The sequence below is a fragment of the Glandiceps talaboti genome, chromosome 6 (assembly GCF_964340395.1).
Source record: "Glandiceps talaboti chromosome 6, keGlaTala1.1, whole genome shotgun sequence".
NCBI classification, from domain to species: Eukaryota; Metazoa; Hemichordata; class Enteropneusta; family Spengelidae; genus Glandiceps; species Glandiceps talaboti.
Window position 1 is genome coordinate 491,168 of NC_135554.1, and position 23,197 is coordinate 514,364.

Consider the following 23,197-nt stretch of genomic DNA (forward strand, 5'->3'; position numbering starts at 1 on the left):
CTGAGATAAAAGTCACAGTAGTGACAGTGAGAATCACACAATACACTGAGATTAAAGTCACAGAAGTGGCAGTGAGAATCACACAATACACTGAGATAAAAGTCACAGTAGTGGCAGTGAGAATCACACAATACACTGAGATAAAAGTCACAGTAGTGGCGGTGAGAATCACACAATACACTGAGATAAAAGTCACAGTAGTGACAGTGAGAATCACACAATACACTGAGATAAAAGTCACAGTAGTGGCGGTGAGAATCACACAATACACTGAGATAAAAGTCACAGTAGTGATGGTGAGAATGACACAATACACTGAAATAAAAGTCACAGTAGTGGCAGTGAGAATCACACAATACACTGAGATAAAAGTCACAGAAGTTGCGGTGAGAATCACACAATACACTGAGATAAAAGTCACAGAAGTTGCAGTGAGAATCACACAATACACTGAAATAAAAGTCACAGAAGTTGCGGTGAGAATCACACAATACACTGAGATAAAAATCACAGAAGTTGCAGTGAGAATCACACAATACACTGAGATAAAAATCACAGAAGTTGCAGTGAGAATCACACAATACACTGAAATAAAAGTCACAGAAGTTGCGGTGAGAATCACACAATACACTGAGATAAAAGTCACAGTAGTGGCGGTGAGAATCACACAATACACTGAGATAAAAGTCACAGTAGTGGTGGTGAGAATGACACAATACACTGAGATAAAAGTCACAGTAGTGGCAGTGAGAATGACACAATACACTGAAATAAAAGTCACAGTAGTGATGGTGAGAATCACACAATACACTGAGATAAAAGTCACAGTAGTGATGGTGAGAATCACACAATACACTGAGATAAAAGTCACAGTATGGCAGTGAGAATCACACAATACACTGAGATAAAAGTCACAGAAGTGGCGGTGAGAATCACACAATACTCTGGGATAAAAATCACAGTAGTGGCAGTGAGAATCACACAATACACTGAGATAAAAGTCACAGTAGTGGCAGTGAGAATCACACAATACACTGAGATAAAAGTCACAGTAGTGGTGGTGAGAATCACACAATACTCTGGGATAAAAATCACAGTAGTGGCAGTGAGAATCACACAATACACTGAGATAAAAGTCACAGTAGTGGCAGTGAGAATGACACAATACACTGAAATAAAAGTCACAGTAGTGATGGTGAGAATGACACAATACACTGAGATAAAAGTCACAGTAGTGGCAGTGAGAATCACACAATACACTGAGATAAAAGTCACAGAAGTGGCAGTGAGAATCACACAATACATTGAGATAAAAGTAAATTATATTGGTTAACGTGTGTACTGAATTATATTGGAATTGAAGTATGTATTCTTAAGATATAGCCTAATTACCGAAAATCATTAATTATGCAAATTATTCATTAACACTGTAAGGTACATCAACTAACTTTATACATACACAATTTGTTATGGTTAATGTATGTACTGAATTGTATTGAAATTGAAGGGTGCAGTCGTAAGATATAGCCTAATTACCAAGAATCATTAATTATGCAAATTATTCATTAACACTGAAAGACACACCAACAAGCTTTACAGGACATATGTGTTTTTATATGGTTAACATATGTACTGATTCAGAATTACATTGAATTTGATGTATGCATTCTTAAGATATAGCCCAATTACCAAAAATAAATAATTATGCAAATTATTCATTAACACTATCATCAAATTGTATAGGACAAATGTATGTTGTTATGTTTAACGAATATACTAAATTATATTGAAATTGAAGGATGCAGTCTTAAAGGTGATTCAAAATGCTCACATTCACTATCACTAATTTGCTAGACGACATGTTTGTGAAACGCATTCTGGATTTAAAATGTTTAAAAAGTGTCTGCAAACACATTAAAATGACAGTCAGTCAGTTCCCTTCGGATTTACTTTGAGAGTTTTTGGGTATTTCCGGTCCCACCTAGACCACGGAATTTTGTGACAAGACTATGACGAGCGTAGTCACTTGGTGAATAAAACTCAATAGCATTGTGCAAAAACACATTGTTGTTGGTTGTAATAGACATCAGTAAACAAAACCTACATTCTACATGTCTACATGGAACTGTCAAGGCCTTCCCAGTCAGTCCACAGACTATCCCAGAGTCACCCAGGCCCGGTAAACATAGCACCAGCAGGCTACGTGTGAGTAATCATCCCCGACTTTTTGAGTCATTACTCCAGGAGTCCCCCCAAATTCGCACTCATCTTGTGAGTGAGACACCACTGAGTGATACAACCTACCCATCGAGTCTGTAGAACACTCACCCTGGGTTGGAGTCGGTCACAGAAAAATCCTGTTTCCAGTGGGATGCGAACCTGTGACCTCCCGACTGCTAATCCTGTGCTCTAACCACTACACTACAGGGAGCCAGTTTGTTTACTGTGGGTATACTGACTGAAAAAAATGTCATTTTAAGGTGTTTGCAGATGCTTTTTAAAAGTTTTGAAAGCAGAATGCGTTTCACAAACATGTCGTCTAGCAAATTAGCGATAGTTAATGTGAGCATTTTGAATCACCTTTAAGATATTGCTTAATTAGTTTATTTCATTGATATGCAAATTTCCCTAATTAAACATTAACAGATCTGGCTCAAAACCTACATTGCAATATAATACATGTAAAACATTTCTGATATACTTTACATGCAACTACAACTTGTTCATGTATTGACAACTTATACTACTTTGAAGTTAGCCATCATAACAAAGAGTTACTAACACATATTTTACATGCAATGTCTACATCTAAGGAGTGGACCATTTGATATCCTGGGGGGGGGGGGGGGGGGCTTGGAAGATTTCGGAAAAAAAGAGGCCAAATGGGGTTGCTTGAAAAAAAAAATCCGGATATGAACAGGTGAAATATTTATCATCATTTCAATTTCGTCAAATATGGACTTATCATTTTCAAATTTCACACACTGATGCGCAGATGAATGAAGAGAAATCGTGTTTTTTTAGATTTTCGATTAGAAGTTTAGGAAGTATTATATTGACTTCGAACTGTCTCCTTTTTACCGTGTTCTTTTCTGATTTCTCTTGATAACAAACTACCACTGTTTGTTGCAAGGCTTGTACATAATCATTTATCTAGCTCTGTATCTCAGGATATAAATACACTCTCACATATTTATCAAGTGCAATAATCTATAATTTATACCCAAATGTGTGTGGTCAAAATATGGAGAATAGAACAAGCATCGCCTAGCCTGCGAAGAAAATTTCAACTAAATATATGCAAATGACGAATTAATATTCATTGGATGTTTGCAAAAATCTAAAATGTTTGCAAAAATCTAAACAGTTCTTACCATATGATAGATGTATAACAAGTTTCATTAGAATTGATGCAGTAGTTTTTGAGATATTGTGTCAGACGGACACACACACTCATACAAATACACATACACAGAAACAGACAGAAATATAAAACACACCTGAATAGCCTCTCCCAAAGGACATGCACACCAAGTATCAACGCATTCTGATACTCAGTTTCAGAGAAGAAGAGGAAAATAGTAAAATACTGCCAATGGCATTGTAGCACAAATGTAGTTTTTGTTTGTTATCTGGTTGCCTATCCTGTCCTGTTGTTACCTTTACTATAATTATATGCCATCGGTTGGCTGTTGTTAGGGGCATGGTTGATCTTGTTGCTAGACATATTGAATTTCATATTTTGGATGTTTATCCATTTGACTAACCAGCCCTATTGTTGCCTTGGCAATGTACTTCATCATTAGGCTGTTGCTATGGGCAAGGTCCTGTTGCTTGACGTAATTGCATACATTTTTGAAATTTTCAGTCACTTGCCTACCATTCCCAGTTTTCATCTTTGCAATATAAACCATCATTCAGCTTTTGCCATGGACATGGTGTTGTTGCTAGAGAGATTTGCATACATTTTTAAAATCATTATTCACTTACCTACCCATCCCTGTCATTATCTTTTTAATATGCATCATTATACATCACCTGTCACCAATCTCGCATTGTGCTTGGTCGAGAGCCCTGCAGATATACAGGTGTATTTTTCACCAACAGCCGTATTTTTGCTTTTTGCGATTACTGCACGTCCCCTTGTTAACAAACCTAGCAGACAACTAGAAATCCAGCTATAGAAAGCATTTCCAATGCCAAATTTGTTGTCAACCAAACAAAATATCACCGTTGTATACATTGTAACAAGTGGGAAATAGTCAAAAATCCCACACAGAACAGCAAAAGTCCAGTGACAGTCAACACACAGTCGTTAAGGGATCATAAACATAAATTCTTGAATTTATGAAGGATATCAAAATTACTACCACAGAGTGTGCAAGTTCTGCTTAACTAGAACAACAAAGCATATCACGAATATTTTTGTACATTTAATGGAATACAGTACACAAAACAAGGATGCACTCATTTTTCAGCTGAAGGTTATAAGTTTGAATATGTCACTGAGTGATATGCAAATAGTAAACATTACATTATAAAACTGAGCAAACACGCACTCTAAGTTAAGGCTGACATGTAAACAACCACATTGCAGTTATAGAAGAGGTGCATGATACTACGCTCAACAGTATAACGTGGAAGTGATTTTTATTTTTAAATGAAACAGCATTTTCAGACACTCAAAAAAGAATTCATAGTCACACATGATGTATAAGTATGTTATTTGCCAAATACTCTTCCACATCTTGCTGCTTGAGGTAAATTTTCCGGTATAATGGCTCACCTCCGGCTCTCCGTTATTACAGGAAAAATTACCTCTCACAGCAAGATATGGAACGGTATTTGGCAAATAACATATACTTATTTTACTGTTGCTATGGGTATGGTCATGCTTGCTAGGGTCTATTTTGTTAAAGTGTTTTTGAACATAACTGCAGAATAACACCTCCAGAAACATCCCACCAAGTTCCAGAACCATTCCCCATGTAGTTTTCAAGTTATAAAATAGAAGATCAGATTTCAAAATCAATTCAAAATAGACCCTATTTGCTTATCACCAATGGATCACCATGTTGTGAATTCACCTTTATCTACACAACCTCACCTGCATTCCCATTAAGTTTCCGCTCAATGTGCTTGGTAATTTGGAATCAACCATTTTTGACCACACAGACATATATAACTGATGGTATTATCATGTCATCAATGATTCTCAATCTCAACATCCCTGAGAACATTCCCACCTAATTTCAGTCCAATCTGTTCAGTAGTTTTGGAATTAAAGATCTTTGACCAGAAAGACACATTTTTAAATCTAATTCGCATATCACTGATGGTATGATCATGTCATGAACAATTCTCTAATATAAACACCCTTAAGAACGTTCCAACCAAATTTCAGCCCAATCTGCTCAGTAGTTTTTGAGTTTAAGTTTTTGACCAAAAATCACATTTTTTTTACCCAAATCACATACCATTGGAAAGATCATTTTGATTAGAGCAATCCCCCAACTAGCACCCAAGATAATATACCTGCCAAATATCACTGCAATGGGTCCAACAATTTGACTTTAAGTTGTTTACACACACACACACACACACACACACACACACAGACAGACAGACAGACAGACAATTTGCCGTGCTTATAGCACTACAGCCTAAGAAGTTCAGTTGTGCTAAAAAGTTGGTGGATGCTGGCAGGTCGACAGACGACGATGGAGAATCAACCTATATATAACCTTAAAGCTCCACTCAGCTGTTGTTGACAGCAGAGCTAAAAAGACACTAAAAACAACTTAAATTTAACATACGTGGACTTGAAGGGTTCTTTGGACCACGTGCAACCAGTATATAGAAGGGACTACTGAGGTCATGGTTTTCTCCTGCCCTCTTCTTCCTTTTATTACCACCTAGAGATTTCTGTCTTTTGAACTGACACTGTATAACACCATCAGTATATGATCCACTGAAGTCTGAAGATCCTGTCTGTCAGAGAAAACAATTCACATCAACGACATATTTGTGAAGGTTTATGAAAAAAATAGCACAAATGGTGTTACAGCATGTTAAGAGATTCACGATAGTTATAGATGTTAAGAGATTCACGATAGTTATAGATGTTAAGAGATTCACAATAGTTATAGATGTTAAGCGATTCACGATAGTTATAGATGTTAAGAGATTCACAATAGTTATAGATGTTAAGAGATTCACGACAGTTATAGATGTTAAGAGATTCACGATAGTTATAGATGTTAAGAGATTCACGATAGTTATAGATGTTAAGAGATTCACGATAGTTATAGATGTTAAGAGATTCACAATAGTTATAGATGTTAAGCAATTCACAATAGTTATAGATGTTAAGAGATTCACAATAGTTATAGATGTTAAGCGATTCACGATAGTTATAGATGTTAAGAGATTCACAATAGTTATAGATGTTAAGAGATTCACGATAGTTATAGATGTTAAGAGATTCACAATAGTTATAGATGTTAAGAGATTCACAATAGTTATAGATGTTAAGAGATTCACGATAGTTATAGATGTTAAGAGATTCACAATAGTTATAGATGTTAAGAGATTCACAGTAATTAATGATGTTGGTAACCATAGTAACAAAACTACATTTGATCTAGGTTGTATCTATTTCTTAACTTACTGTATCATGTTGACTATTACTGTAGCCAGGATTGAATGAATGACTCAAGGTCACAGTTCCACCACCATCTTCTATACAACCCCAGACATCATCGTCTCCCTGAAATCAAATACATTTCCAATCAATAATATAGATCTGTCCTCTTCAATCTCTGATACCATCATCTCGCTCAAATAATGTCATCGATTTGAATATTTCAACTCTTTAATTGGATCCTCATGAAATTTACTGGTCTTTCAGTTACATAAATGAAATGGTGGTGATACATGGCAAAAAAGACAGCTAAGTTACATATTAAATGAAATGGTGGTGATACATGACAAAAAAGACTGGCTAAGTTACATAAATAAAATGGTGGTGATACATGGCAAACAAGTCATTGAGAATGACATAGTCCCCGCTATGATTGGGTTTTAAGGAATTATCACTACTCTGATCACGCAACAACACTTGTGAACCTAAATCAAACAGACTTGATATGTTGTGTCTGCTTGTTGGACATGGAACATGCCTACAACAATAAAGGCTGGGTCGGGTATGGGGGATCGTTTCACGAAGAAAATGGATATGCACATGTATGTCATAGAACACTGTCCTAATACCAACTTTGAATGAGATCTGTTCAAGCATGTCTGAGTTATGGCTTTGGACATGGAAAATTCGCAAACAAAATGGCTGCCAGGCAAGCATATTGGATCGTATCACGATGAAAATGGATATGCACATGTATGTCATAGAACACTGTCCTAATACCAACTTTGAATGAGATCTGTTCAAGCATGTCTGAGTTATGGCTTTGGACATAGAAAAATCGCAAACAAAATGGCTGCCAGGCAGCCATATTGGATCGTATCACAACAACAATGAATATGCACATGTATGTCATAAAACACTGTCCTAATACCAACTTTGAATGAGATCTGTTCAAGCATGTCTGAGTTATGGCTTTGGACATGGAAAATTCACAAACAAAATGGCTGCCAGGCGGCCATATTGGATCATATCACGATGTAAATGAATATGCACATGTATGTCATAGAACACTGTCCTAATACCAACTTTGAATGAGATCTGTTCAAGCATGTCTGAGTTATGGCTTTGGACATGGAAAATTCACAAACAAAATCGCTGCTAGGCGGCCATATTGGATCGTATCATGACAACAATGAATATACACATGTATGTCATAAAACACTGTCCTAATACCAACTTTGAATGAGATCTGTTCAAGCATGTCTGAGTTATGGCTTTAGACAGGGAAAATTTGCAAACAAAATGGCTGCCAGGTGGCCATATTGGATCGTATCATGAAACAAATTGACGTGCATATGTATGCCATTGTATGTTGCCCCAGTACTAAGTTTGAAAAAAATCGGTCTAGGCATCTCCAAGAAACGGCTGCGGACGGACGGACGGACGGACGCACGCACGGACACACGCACGCATGGACAGACGGAACCCAATCCATAAGTTCCCGTCCCTGACTTCGTCCGGTGGGGACTAAAGAGAAGCTAAGTTACATAAATGAAATGGTGGTGATACATGGCAAAAAAGACTGGCTAAGTTACATAAATGAAATGGTGGTGATACATGGCAAAAAAGACTGGCTAAGTTAAATAAATGAAATGGTGGTGATACATGGCAAAAAAGACTGGCTAAGTTAAATAAATGAAATGGTGGTGATACATGGCAAAAAAGACAGCATTACGATGTTTCTCTTCCTCCTCGTATGATCAACATTAGCCCAGGGTCATGGGCAACAATTCTAGTGAAATCCGAAAATGATTATAATAAAGAACAAGTTTCTTTATTTTTTATAATATTATGTTAAAAGCTTATTACATGCTTACACATATTCTGGATTCTGGTTAATTCTATAAAGCCAGAAATACATTGTGAAAAAATATAAATAAACGACATCGTGATAGATATGTACATGTACACTTATGTGTCTTTAAAAAAATATATATAGAAAAAATAAGTTTATAATATGACAGACTCAAAAAAGATAAGTATACGAATAGATTCAGTCTGTTTGTAATGCTTATCTGTTACCAAGATTATGGAACATAATTATCAAGATACATGACAAAGTCGAAGCTTAGTGTGCTCATGCTGACACACTGTTATACTGTTCTTGCATTCAAACACATTCCTTGCTTATACTAATAATACAGAGGGGTAGGACATGACATCAAATAAACCAATCAGGATACTTCAAATCGAACATGTGACCTCAATTTTGCTGCCCTCTTGTGGTGAGATATATATTTCATATGCTGCAGTACATTGTGGAGTTTGCGGGACATTACAACAGATTGCCAAAACAGCATATTATTTGAACTGAAATTCCAAAATGGTGCAACTTTTGTGAGGGAAATAAACAAAGACACAATTTTAAATCTACTCTACACAACAACACAACACACTGGATGGGGGGGGGGGGGGGTTAAAGGTCGACTTTATTTGTAGTTGACAATACACAATTATACCAATTACCCCCAAATGATCTATCATCTGAGAAGAAAAGAAAAAATACCGCCAATGGTGTTGTAGCACAACTGTACAATTTATTTTTTTAAATGTTTATGCATATGCTAGTCCATGCTGACAATAGGTATTCATTTGCTGAATGACTATCCAGTTGCCTATCCAACCATGTTGCTATCTTTACGATATATGCTATCATTTGGCTGTTGCTATGGGCATGGTCATGTTGTTAGATATATTTTCATACATTTGTGTATGTTTTTGTTCACTTGTGTATGAATTCCTGATATTATCTTTGCAATATACATGATCATTTTTTGGCTGTTGCTATGGGCATGGTCTTGTTTCTAGGCATATTTACATACATTTGTTGAATGTCTATTCAATTGTCTTATATTAATCCCTGTTGTTATCTTTGCAATATATGTGATCATTCGGCTGTTGCTATGGGCATGATCTTGTTGCTGGACATATTTACATACATTTTTTGAATGTTTTATTCAATTGTCTATAAACGGTACATGTATTTTCTGGTTTATTTCACTCAAAATCATCATGTATTAAACATTTATACATTAACAGTCATGAAAATATGGGTTAATACCAGTAAACTCCCCCCAATCAATGTGTATGGCAACATCAAATACTGGTGTTGAAACCGTCTTAATTTCAAGAGGGCCACACATCGCACATAAAATGTGCACCATCAAGCATGCATAACATGCTGTTGACTGGTCATAACTGCCCGCTATTCATTTTGTTTTTGCTATTAGTATTCTTATGATTTATGTGATAGATAATGCCGAGATTTCGTGTTTCTGAAGAGCCTCTTTCAGTATGATGTGTCAAAGCAACAGCTCTCATATTCCATGACTGCAGTGCAGTCATGAGTACACTCACTTGGCTGTGGTACAATAGCCGGTTACACTGCTGTACACAAGAGTAGCCACTAGCCCACTGTGACTGCATGCACAGATTCAGGTGATACCAGTAACAGCGTTTGTGTGATATAAGCTTATAGATAATTTCATTTTCACAAATGTTTTTCAAGCAAATTAATGCACAAATATTTTCATAAGATTCTCATCACTTGTAAGCTTATTAAAAATTTGTATATTTCAGATCTTTAGAGTACTAGTTTGAGTTCGGTATTCAAAACAATCTAAGAAGTGCCACCCTGTATCTACACTGGAGTCAAGAAGTGTTACTAGCCACTATTTCAACTGTAAAGAATTGTATTATCTTTTTTTTATTTCTGGCAAATGATTAAAGTATTTTCTAAGTAAATTGTACACTGCACTTATTGGCAATAATTGAAAGCTTCTGATATTTTTTTTAATTCTTGATCAAAGCACCAGTGAATCTGCTGAATTTGTGTACCTTGAAGCTCGTCAACATGTTTGCAAAGGGGAGGTGCAGTTCATGTCATAGTTTAGTGTGATTACCTGTACTATTCCTGACATAAAACTATGCCAAGAATTGTCATTTCTACCAAAATGAATTTCTGTATAAGACTAATACCCACCTTTTACCTTACTTTTGGGTGTCCCTCTACTTCCCCTTGTTATTGCCAAGTAATTAAATTTGTGCTCTCTGCACCCTGTGGTCCATCCCTCAGTGGTCACATGACCCTGACTAGCCAATGCCCAATACTCCTTGGTCCTAAAAGCAACCAAAGGTTAAAGAGCTGGAGACTGTGGGGAGGAGGGTGGGAGCACAAAAGGTGGGTACTAATCTTGTGTCACATTTGAACCGACTGTATTGAACGGTCTGGTCTGTCTGTAGAAATCGTTTAGTGTTTCAAATATCTAGGTTTGCAACTGGATCAAAACCTAAATTTCACTGAAAACACTAACTGTATTGTTAGGAAGGCCATGCAGCATATATTTTTACTGGGGAGGCTATGAAGTTATGACATTAGTCAAAATGTTCTGAAAAGGTATACAAGAGCCTTATAGAAAGTGTGCTAACTTTTAACATTACAGTGTGGTATGTCAACTTGAGTGTTAAAAACTGAACTATTACAACTGGCACGAGTTGTAAATTTGCCCATGGAGTGAACCTGGATGCAGTGCAAAAGTGTGTTTGCAATCCCGTTGTGAAGGAGCGAGACACCACATAGGATTTGAAGGAGGTATAGTTGTAATCGACTAACCTCACTTCCTTTTCAAACATGGGATACCATTAGTCATGTTCAGACATGGTAAGACTTTGACTTACATTTGAACCATGGGAATCGACCTGGTGGGAGGGGATCCCTGTCGTTCACACCTGCCAGATCACTCTAGATTTGTACTTGTCGAGACGAGACTGAATCTCGGCCCACGGATGAGATGTGGCTGGGTAATAGGAAACTTGTGGCACTTCCACCAAACGACTAAAACATTTGCAATTTGGGCAGGTTGGTTGGAGCCTGCTGTTTACAGTCAGAATCAGTTTGTAAATCCACAAAATTACCTCTTCGTAGGCATGAGCAGCAGTTGTTGACAGGCAGTAGCTCCAATCGAAATTTCAGAATGGGATTCGACATTGCTGATACCATCATCAGAGGCATGAATTTCCAAAACATCCCTCGATGGATGTAGAGATGTGCCTCCTTCCCTGACCTACTATGGGAATGGGACAGCCGAGAGGACATAGATTGAATTCCTGCTGCGACCCTCTGATTCCCCTGGGAGTTAGCACTCATTTGTCACTGGACCCAGTGTGGGGTTAGTGACAGGTGGAGTCCACCCCTAAAAACCTTGTTGAATGGTTTGTTGCCAGGCATTGGGGCACTGAGTACCAATCCTTTGTTGCTAAACACATAAAGGAATAACACTCCGGGTTATATGCAGAGTCGATATATTAATGATATATGATAGAAGAAAACAAGAACTACATGGTTTTATCGCAAAAATAAACCAAAAGCATCAACATTCAACTTTCGTTTGAATGTTCACAGCATGAAATAACATATCCTGACCTAGGCTGGGGTCAGAATTTATGACAGGTGGGGGGGGGGGGGCATGAAAAAAATTCAGGGTTCAAAGAGGGGCCATGAAAATTCTGATGGTCTGAAAGGAGGGGTGGCGAAATATTTTGCTCACGATTTGAACCAAATTAAACCTCAGGAGCGGTGTACAACCGACATTTGTAATAATTGCCGAAATTTGTAATAAACCGAAATTTGTAATAAAATTGCCGACATTTGTAATAAATTGCCGATATTTGTAATAAACTGATGACATTGGTAATAAATTCTGTGAACGACAATTGTAATAAAAATTGCCGATGTTTGTAATAAATTTCAGAAAAAAATGTGTAATAAACCTGCCGAAATTTGTAATAACAAGCGACCTATCGGTCAGAATAGCTCCGCTGTTTTTTTTTTTAATTTAATTTTTTATTTTGGTGACATGTAGAAGTGGTTCAGTTCTTCAGCTCTTCACTATGCAGTTTTGTTTTAGTGATGTAATACTAATAAAGTGGTTACTGGTTTCATATGATGTCTCACTATAAAACACATTTTACAAAGAAAGTTGGTAATGTATTGTACTTTTATACCATAGTCACCATTTTATAACAAAAATCTACTGTTATGAAAAATTGCACAAAATCTCAGAAAAAAATGACTGGGAAATGCACACAAGAAAAAGAAAAAAAGAGGATTTTGAGGTTGGCTATAAATAATTCCAGTGTCTTACAGCTGTAACCCTGGAAAATTTTAATGATGAATGAAATAAACTAGGGATCTAAAATAATTTTGAGGCAATTTGAATTTCAATTTTCTAACAAATTTACAAACTCAACAACATTCAACTTGTACTAGTTGTGGTAGATATATAGGGAAGAAATGTATTAATCGCCATCTTAGTTTCCGTACGGCGACAATCTCAAGTACCCGGAAGAGAGTCATTCTCAGCCATACGTTACAGTGGTAACACTCGTTCATGTTCGATTACCTTTCACAAAGAAAACACAACGAAATGGTTGAAGTGATCGGGTTTTTTTTATTTCTTTTCATCACAACAACAAAATCTGCGTGATCAAAAGTGTTGTAAACTAAACAAGAAAGAATTATCGGACTGGCTAAACTTCCCGATGAACTGGAGTAAGGTCCTACTAGTCCAAGTAAGCCTCGATAAGAATGTGAGAAAATCGTCTCAAACTAGCGATACAACTTTCAAAATATAACTTGACATGTCTTCATTTGTTAGAGTTATACAATTCAAGACGGGTTTTCACTCGAAAACAACAATTCTGTGAATAATGACACTCTGAACGCAGCGATTTCTCGGACGATGTTACCACTGTAACGTATGGCTGACAACGACTTGCTTCCGGGTTAGTCCCTCGTGCATACGGGTGGATTGTTGCCGTACGGAAACTAAGAAAGATGGCGATTAATACATACATCGTCTGATATGTTAATTTACAGTGTTTCTTGTGACCGGCGCCTGTCAGCAGACTCTGCCATTTTTTTCATCATTCCATTGTATTTAAACCCTGTACTTGACATTTCGCAATATTTATAATTCTCAACAAAATACCTCAACATGCCTCACTTCGCTCGTACTCAAAGCAGCCCCGCGCGGTATGATCACAATATTGCATAGAGTATGCAAATGACGATGTTGCGGACTGGCTGATTATGTAGAAGGGGTGCAGAATTGGATTTGAAGTTTACAACCCTGTTTCTAACAAACGCTTGTCATTTGGGCGCCCAATGCGTAGAATTATGACTATAGCACATATTACATTGCTTGTTTGACGTCAATAGTGTCTTTTGAAAAGTGGCAGTTTACTTAAAGTCTCGTCGACTGATTTCCAATATGGCGTCGGTCATAATGCTCATTAACATATTCATATTTTTTTCATATTACAAAAAAAATCATAAAAAATAAAAATGAGGATGTGAAACCAGACATACCAGTATTAGTAATCAATGTGACTTGACGTGTAAATTCAGTGTTGTTGTGTTCTGTTGGTTTTCAATAAAAGTATTTTTCTGAGTTAAAATGGTTTTCTATTTTATTTATAATTCAGTATTATATTGGTAAGTTGTTTGAAAGTGGAAGTATACAGTATGAGTCTGAAACGATTTTCAATTTTAGGTCAGTTAAGTTAGATGGGGGGGGGGGGGGGGTCTGGGACCTAACTTAAGCAATTAAGTTAGATATATTATATTGAACTTTTGATGTTGCCCCTAAATGCTTTGTATAGAACACAACAGCAGAAGATTTACAAACCTGCTGTCCCATGGTTGACATACATGGTGACATGACATTTTCGAAGATTTTATATGACTGCAAGGACTATATTTAAATCCTATCCCTGTCAAGAACTTTACTACGTGCCTAAGCACCCAGTATATCATTCCATTCAGATCCTCACATACTACGGTACAATTCTTCGTTCATGGATTTTGAAAAACGTAGAGACAGACAGCTTTAAAATGTGACAAAAATCCCAAAATTTGTGAAATTTCAGGAAAATTAGTCTAAAAATCATGATCAATGCACAAATACAAATGTGCAAACATAGTTTGTTTTCATACCAGCTGATTGTCACATGTAGTGGCTTTTCCGACGACATCATAAGTTCATGAATTAAGAGAATCGAAAAAAACACCTCAATTTGACCAAAAATGGAATTTTTTTAATACTACTGTGGTATACGATAGAAATGCCGTAGGAAAGAAAATCAAAAAGTACTAAAAATAGCAGAATTTTGAGGATTTAAGATCCTCTGAACTCACTTGTCGTGCATTACCACATCGGCAATTTTGACGTGGCGATTTTGCCACCAATATTGATCATACAAAATCAAAACTCCATAAATGAACCACAAAGTGCTTTCCCTTTCAAAATGAGGTAATTTTAGAAATGCGTATTATCGTTTTTATTGACGACTGACTCTGTCAAAAATCGTCCCCTACAGTGACAGCATATACTTTCAGGCTCGGCAACTTCATGAAATTTGTCGATCGAGAGCATCTATTGGAATGAACCATTCTGTAGAAGGGGTACAGAATTTGGATTTGAAGTTTACAACCCTGTTTCGAACAAACACTTGTCATTTGGGCACACAAAACGTAGAATTAAGACTATAGCACATATTACATTCAGTGTGTGAACTTAAGGGAACATGACTACTGGTCATAAGGACCGACATGTAGCAAATACTGCTGGTCCTTAAGGAAAACTGCTGGTCCATACTCAATGCAGTTCACGTTCACGACCTATATTTATATACCCTCCATTTACAGATTAAATGATTTTGAACTTTAATATGATACAACACATCTTTAGATATACTAAAGTAAAAGAGAATACAAAGAATTGTTCACTATCCACTATATTTCATAAAATTTCCACTCACAGAGTCAACAAATAACTTGGAAGTAAATTTTGATTCACTACCAAGTAATATTTGACTCTATGAGTAGAGATTTTCATTTGTAACTATGAACCCAGAGACTATGAATATTCATTCTCGCATAATCTGTTCCTATAGACTCTAGTGGTCTGAGACTGAATGTATTCATTACACGGTCACCATAGAAATACATATCCATAGATTGTAGATAATATGGGTGAATGAATCATTAAATATGCATTATCTGCAATCTCTAAGAGATCACAGTCCTCTCCTTCCTCTCTGTACGATTCACTAAATTCTGAATCACATATCCAAAGTCAGATTCATCGTCTGTGGCAACAGCTGATGTAGCTTTCCAACTCTTAGCGAGCGTAGACCCACAACTTCATCATGGCAGAAAGTTTTGTCGCATAACTATCCCTCTTGAAAACTGTGTATTCACTTTATTTCAATTTCCATCCACAAAAGTGACACGGAGCGGTTTCGTCTTCCTTCAAATATGTACTGAAGCCCCCCCCCCCCCCCCCATAAAGCCCTACCCGTATACCATACAGTGGTGTATTGAGTATCGTCTCTGACTCGACTGTTTGTGTAAGAAATCTGACCATGATGAAGAGAACTATGGCTAAACATGTCTTACAATGCAAGTTTTTTTGACGTGGGAGCATGATATGGTAACTGTCCTATAATGTGTCATCCACTATATGTACCCGTGTTTGGCACGATGCAGTAATTTTCCAGATAAAACAATGGCAACAAAAATGCAACATTTCTAAGTTTATGTCGACTACAACATGACAGGACATACATTATCATATGAATCAAATTGAAAGCAATCAGACTACGCATTTTTTTTACTGTTTTACAAAAAAAAAACCTATCGTACTGAAGATATTTTACGAAGTGTACCTGCCTTGTTTATTAGTTAAAACACCATTTTCAGAGTAATTTATATGTTTTCCGTCAGTTTGTTTTGATCATGGCCACACACATGGGGAACTCCGGTAAATTGATCGGGAAACCCGCTAACATTTACCGGCTTTAATACCAGCCTTTAAAAAACAGTGTCTGTTTAAATTCGTCTTCTTCTTCGGAAGCCCATTGCTGCCTTCTAAATATCGCCACAATATACTTTGTAAATACAAGGTGGAACTGTCTCAAACACGTTAAAAGTTTCATACACTTAGAACAGTAAACTTTACAACAATTACTCTATCATGGTGGGAAAAGACGCATGCGCTGAATGCATAAAATTGGTCTGAATGTCTAAGACGTTCTGATTAGTCAAGACACAAATAATTGGAGAAATTCGGTCAATCATGTGTTTGCTAACATAATTTCATAAAGTAAATGCTGTATGCTATGTCATATGTAGACATCAACATTGACAACAACACATAGCGAGCTAGCTCTGTGTCACTTGACTTGAACGAGATGATGTCGAGAGTAAAATAGGTAACACAAGATCAGATTCATGTAGGTGAAATTGGATACATCTTTGAATAAAAGTTATTATTTACTCCAAATTTCAGTCGGTCATAAGGACCGATAAGTTGTTGTAATTCTGAAAAACTGTCGGTCCGAACGGAAATCTATTGGTCTCGGGCCGAAGGACCGGCATTAATTTCGCACGCTGATTACATTGCTTGTTTGACGTCAACGGTGTCTTTTGAAAAGTGGCAGTTTACTTAAAGTCTCGTGGACAGATTTTTTTTAATTACAAAAAAAATCATCAAAAAAAGAAAAGAAGATGTGCTGACTTGAAGTTAACAAATCTGAGTAAGCTATCCTCTGCGCATCGACACACCAGATATCAAAGCAATCTGACGAGTAGTATTTAAGAAGATGATGAAAATATCATTTTTGAAAAAAAAAGTTGTAAAAAAATTGAAAATGGCACAGATCAAGTTGGCATGAATATCCTCCCCCAAGGAACATGCACACCAAATATCGAAGTATTTCAACTGTCATTTTCGGAGAAGATAATGAAGATAAAAAAAGTTGACAGACAAACCATGATCACTTATACTTCTATAAAGATAGGCTTACTCAACTAAATCTTTTACCCTTAATGTACAGAAGGGAAATGGCAGACTTGACACTTCTTTACAAATGTAAATTTGGGTACAATGACATCAAACTAGATGACTTTGTCCATTTTAATTCAGTTGAAAGGGATTACCACAACAGGGTTTTACATCACTTTTTGGTTATGGGGGTCTTTGTGACCCAAGGTCTGAAAATTTTGGGGTCACAGCTGGAAATCTGGGGGTCATTCACAAAACCAAGCAATTAATGTCTGTAAGATGGGGAAATAGTACAATGGAGCGATTGAAATAAGCCAGAACAGAATTAAATTGATTTGAATGAAATTGAGAAGGCAAATGAAAATACAAATAATTAATCCCAGTCTTTATTCACCCATGAGATAGGAACTTTGTTAAACACACATTTACATTTTTATCGTTTGTAATTCAAATTCTAGAGATATTGAAAGTACCTGTTCAATGCATTCCTTGAACTCCCTAACAAACCATTTCTGAACATGCATGAAATCGGCATTTATACAATGATCGCAAGGGAGATCTTGTTTAGTCATTATATCATAACATAAACATGTTAACTGTTCACTGTTGAGTTGAGTATGACAGTGACTATGATATTACATGTACATTGTCACTCATCTCTTGAGATTTCCTTCCGTTTGTTACCTGACGGTCTGTAGTAAAGTCCAACTTCATGGACAACAAACAAACACTGTTTATGTGACTTCTAGAGTCTTGATTTCATGTAAGAGTTGAGTTTCTGAAATTTGAACACCCTTCAGAAAAAGATTTTTTTTCGTTTTGCTTTGAAACAAACATCGCATTCCATGACGTTACGGTCTGACAAGTAACAATCTGATTAAAATCCGATGTGTAGATAGGCTACGTTTCTTTTATTTACCTTTACTTCATTGTCTTATACATGCGTCGTTTGTCTTCCGGTTGTTACTGGTGAGATAGGCGGTAACACCCGGAAGACAAAATACATACGTAAAAGACGCAATTACAAGGACGCATGGAAGTACAACGTAGCCTATCTACACAACAGATTTTAATCAGATTGGACAAGTGACGACACCATTTAAATTACTGAGCCAGCCATCGTTGAAAGTTCAATCCTTCGTCGGTAAAAAATGTGACTTCTTACTAGTACCATGGCGGAATCTGTGTCAGACAGCCTGTCGCCACCGAAGAAACTATCGTCTCGGACCAGCAGCCATTTTAAAAACAATTGGAAATGTTTCACCCAATCAGAAAAAAGTTAACAGTTTGAAAAAGTATCGAAACAAAGCACCGACGCAGTATATATCTTGCTATTGGTGCAAATGGTGATGAATAAATAATGAAGTTCCGGAACTTTTCATTTCAAGTCGGGGGGTTTCTACTGTAGTCAGAATCTAATGCAATCACTTCAAACGTAGGGGAATATTATGGCTTCCGCCAAAATTCTTGTGTCCGATAGGACGCACTCCTGATTTTCATGAGGGTCAAGAGGCCATAATAATGCGTAAAAGACGCAATATATTGCGTCATGTAAAACCCTGCCACAACACAAGGTGTTCGACTGATAAACTTAAACTCAAAGGACAATTTAGCCAGACAGAGTCATTTAAAAATACCGCCAATGGCATTGTAGCACAACTGTACAGTTTTTAAAAATGTTTATCCATATGGTAGTCCATGCTAACAATAAGTGTTCATTTGGTGAATGACTATCCAGTTGCCTATCCAACCATGTTGCTATCTTTACGATATATGCCATCATTTGGCTGTTGCTATGGGTGTGGTCATGTTGTTAGATATATTTGCATACATTTGTGTATGTTTTTGTTCACTTGTGTATGAATTCATGATATTATCTTTGCAATACATGTGATCATTTGGCTGTTGTTATGGGCGTGGTCTTGTTGCTAGGCACACTTGCATACATTTTTTTAATGTTCGTTCATTTATCTTTCTATTCCAGTTGTTATCTTCGCAATATATGTGATCATTTGGCTGTTGCTATGGGCGTGGTCTTATTGCTAGGTACATTTGCATGTATTTTATGAATGTTTATTCATTTGTCTTTCTATTCCTGTTGTCATCTTTGCAATATACGTGATTATTTGGCTGTTGCTATGGGCGTGGTCTTGTTGCTAGGCAAATTTATATACATTTTTTGAATGTATATTCAATTGTCTATCAATTTCTGTTGTTATCTTCGCGAAATACACGACAGTTTGGCTGTTGCTATGGGCATGGTCATGGTTGCTAGGGTATTTGCATACATTTTTTGAATGTTTACTCATTTGCCTACCAGATGATGTTGTTATTTGACAAAAACAAACTGCCATTTGGTTGTTGCTAAGGGCGTGGTCATGGTCGCTAGGGCCAATTTTGTCAAAATGTTTTGAAGAAAATCTGCAGAATAACACTTTCAGAAACATCTCACCAAGTTTCAGACTTGGTGAACAAGTACTTTTTGATATAAGTTTTTGACCAAAAATGAACATTTTTACACCTAATTTGCATATCACTCATGGAATCATTGTATGCTTAATATTTCTTCATCCATACATCCCAAGATAGTTTTGGAATCCAGTAGTTTTGGAATTATAGATTTTCAACCAAAAAGACACATTTTTAGCCCTAATTTGCATACTACTGATGGAATCATCATGTCATGAACAAATCTTACTTTACACCTCCTTAAGAATGTTCCCACCAAATTTCACACCAATCTGCCAAGTAGTTTCTGAGTTTAAGTTTTTTGACCAAAAATCACATTTTTTGACCCAAATCACACACCTGTGATGCAATCATTTTGATTTGAACAATTTCCCAACTAGACACCCAAGGTAATGGACCCACCAAATATCATGGCAATCGTTTCAGCGGTTTTTGACTTTAAGTTGTTTACACACACACACACACAGACAGACAGACGCCGGGCAATCCCTATAACACTACTGAACCCTCTGGAATCTGCTCAGCCATGATATTAGACATGCAGAGAGTGTCTCTGCTTTTAAATCTGAGCTTTCATCGTTTTATCACCAGAAATTTCTGAATTCTTTTGAACCATCTGTTTTTTGTACATGGTCGTCTGTTTGTAAATGTCGTGACTGCAAAACTTGTTGATGTCAATGTCTATGTTATCATTTTCTGTGTTTGCAAATTTGCTCTTTTAATTTATTTTAGTTAAAAAAAACTCATAGTCCTAAGCAACCTAAAAAAATTTTCATCAATTTGCCAAGGTGTACTGGGGTGTGGCTAGTCAGGGTCATGTGACCACTAGGGAATAGCCCATAGGGTGCAGTAAGCACAAATTTCTGTACTTGGCAATTATACACGGGGAACAGAGGGACACCCAAAAGTAAGCAAAAAGGTGGGTATTTGTCTGTAGAGAAATTTACAATCCAATCAATTAGAAGCATGACACCTTTCCCTGTACAAACAATGGACATGTCTGCTTACAAATACTCCACATTCTGTATAAATTAACAAATTAGATATTTACTGATCTTTTCATTGTATTCCTGAAAATTACATCAAAATTATTACCAGCAAACATCACTGAAGTGTGGATTGATAATATTTATAGCTTACTTCACTTGCAAGAAATGATGACATGATTTATTAGTATAACATCTGACATAAAATGAAATATCGATAATGACAACTCTCACAGAACATCACAATATCATCATGGCAGTGGCAGTACCAATGTCGTCAGTAATCAAAACACCAAAATTGACCTTAGTGAGATCGATCATCGAATACACAGACTAGAAACTAATCATCAGTTACAACAAATATTACTTCGTCTGGACAATATTGAAAAGAGTCAGGTCACACACACTTGCCTGTGTAAACAAGTCATTAAAAATGACATAGTCCCCGCTATGATTGGGTTTTAAGGAATTATCACTACTCTGATCACGCAACAACACTTGTGAACCTAAATCAAACAGACTTAGATATGTTGTGTCTGCTTGTTGGACATGGAAAATTCGCAAACAAAATGGCTGCCAGGCAGCCATATTGGATTGTATCATGATGAAAATGGATATGCACATATATGTCATAGAACACTGTCCTAATACAAACTTTGAATGAGATCTGTTCAAGTATGTCTGAGTTATGGCATTGGACATGGAAAATTCGCAAACAAAATGGCTGCCAGGCAGCCATATTGGATCGTATCATGATGAAAATGGATAAGCACATGTATGTCATAGAACACTGTCCTAATACCAACTTTGAATGAGATCTGTTCAAGTATGTCTGAGTTATGGCATTGGACATGGAAAATTCACAAACAAAATGGCTGGCAGGCAGCCATATTGGATTGTATCATGATGAAAATAGATATGCACGTGTATGTCATAGAACACTGTCCTAATACCAACTTTGAATGAGATCTGTTCAAGCATGTCTGAGTTATGGCTTTGGACATAGAAAAAACAAAAACAAAATGGCTGCCAGGCGGCCATATTGGATTGTATCACAACAACAATGAATATGCACATGTATGTTATAGAACACTGTCCTAATTCCAACTTTGAATGAGATCTGTTCAAGCATGTCTGAGTTATGGCTTTGGACATGGAAAATTCGCAAACAAAATGGCTGGCAGGCAGCCATATTGGATCATATCACGATGAAAATGGATATGCACATGTATGTCATAGAACACTGTCTTAATACCATCTTTGAATGAGATCTGTTCAAGCATGTCTGAGTTATGGCTTTAGACAGGGAAAATTTGCAAACAAAATGGCTGCTAGGCGGCCATATTGGATCATATCATGAAACAAATTGACGTGCATATGTATGACATTGTATGTTACCCCTGTACCAAGTTTGAAAAAAATCGGTCCAGGCAGTTCCAAGAAACAGCTGCGGATGGACGCACGGACGCACGGACGCACGGACAGACGGAACCCAATCCATAAGTCCCCGTCCCGGACTTCGTCCGGCGGGGACTAACAAACATACAAAGCAAATCAAAAGGCACCGGATGTTACTGCAACAAGGCGAGACACCTTGTCAGTACCAGCACAAATTATTGTACAAGGATTATCGACAAAAGCTCAAGATATCATGAATCATGAAGTGACATTTCCCACACCTAAAGCAAATGTAGTAGCCCAGAATGGCCAAACATCAAAATACAGAAGTTACGAATACCAGGTCACCAAGTGATGAAGTTAAAGCAAACATAGATCAAACCATACAAGTCGGCCCCACAGCGGGAAATAAACAGTACATGTCAATACCAACAGGACAAATGAAACAACCCAGTTTTAAACCACAATTTAAGCCACCAACAGCACAAATAAACCTTATTCACCAGACTACATATACTAAGAGCATTTCTTACAACTGCCTGGAGCTTATTCAGAAATATAATGATTCTCATGTGATCATCTTAACTGGTGACTTTAACTCCTCAATGAAAGCCAGAACGAGAAATACTAGAGGCAAGAAGCTTAGTGCTTTAAAAAATTGTGCTTCAACAAGCCTTACAATGCAAATCCCCACTTGATAAAGACACAATTTTCCATGGTAAAGATAATGCCCAGCTGGATTACTTTTTTGTATCCCAAGAGTTAAACCACTCAGTAGGAAGGACATTAGACAT

The 23,197-nt window shown here is 36.8% G+C and overlaps 1 protein-coding gene across 1 annotated transcript in view; it reads right to left on the reverse strand.

The window, feature by feature from the left end:
- The window catches only part of LOC144436440 (putative ferric-chelate reductase 1), a 276,780-nt gene that overhangs the window by 170,082 nt on the left and 83,501 nt on the right, over positions 1 to 23,197 (reverse strand). The window contains exons 7-8 of the mRNA XM_078125238.1: positions 6,671 to 6,769; positions 5,817 to 5,991 (exon numbers count right to left, since the gene is read on the reverse strand). Coding sequence (XP_077981364.1) covers positions 5,817 to 5,991; positions 6,671 to 6,769 — 274 coding nt within the window. The remainder of the gene's footprint in view (positions 1 to 5,816; positions 5,992 to 6,670; positions 6,770 to 23,197) is intronic.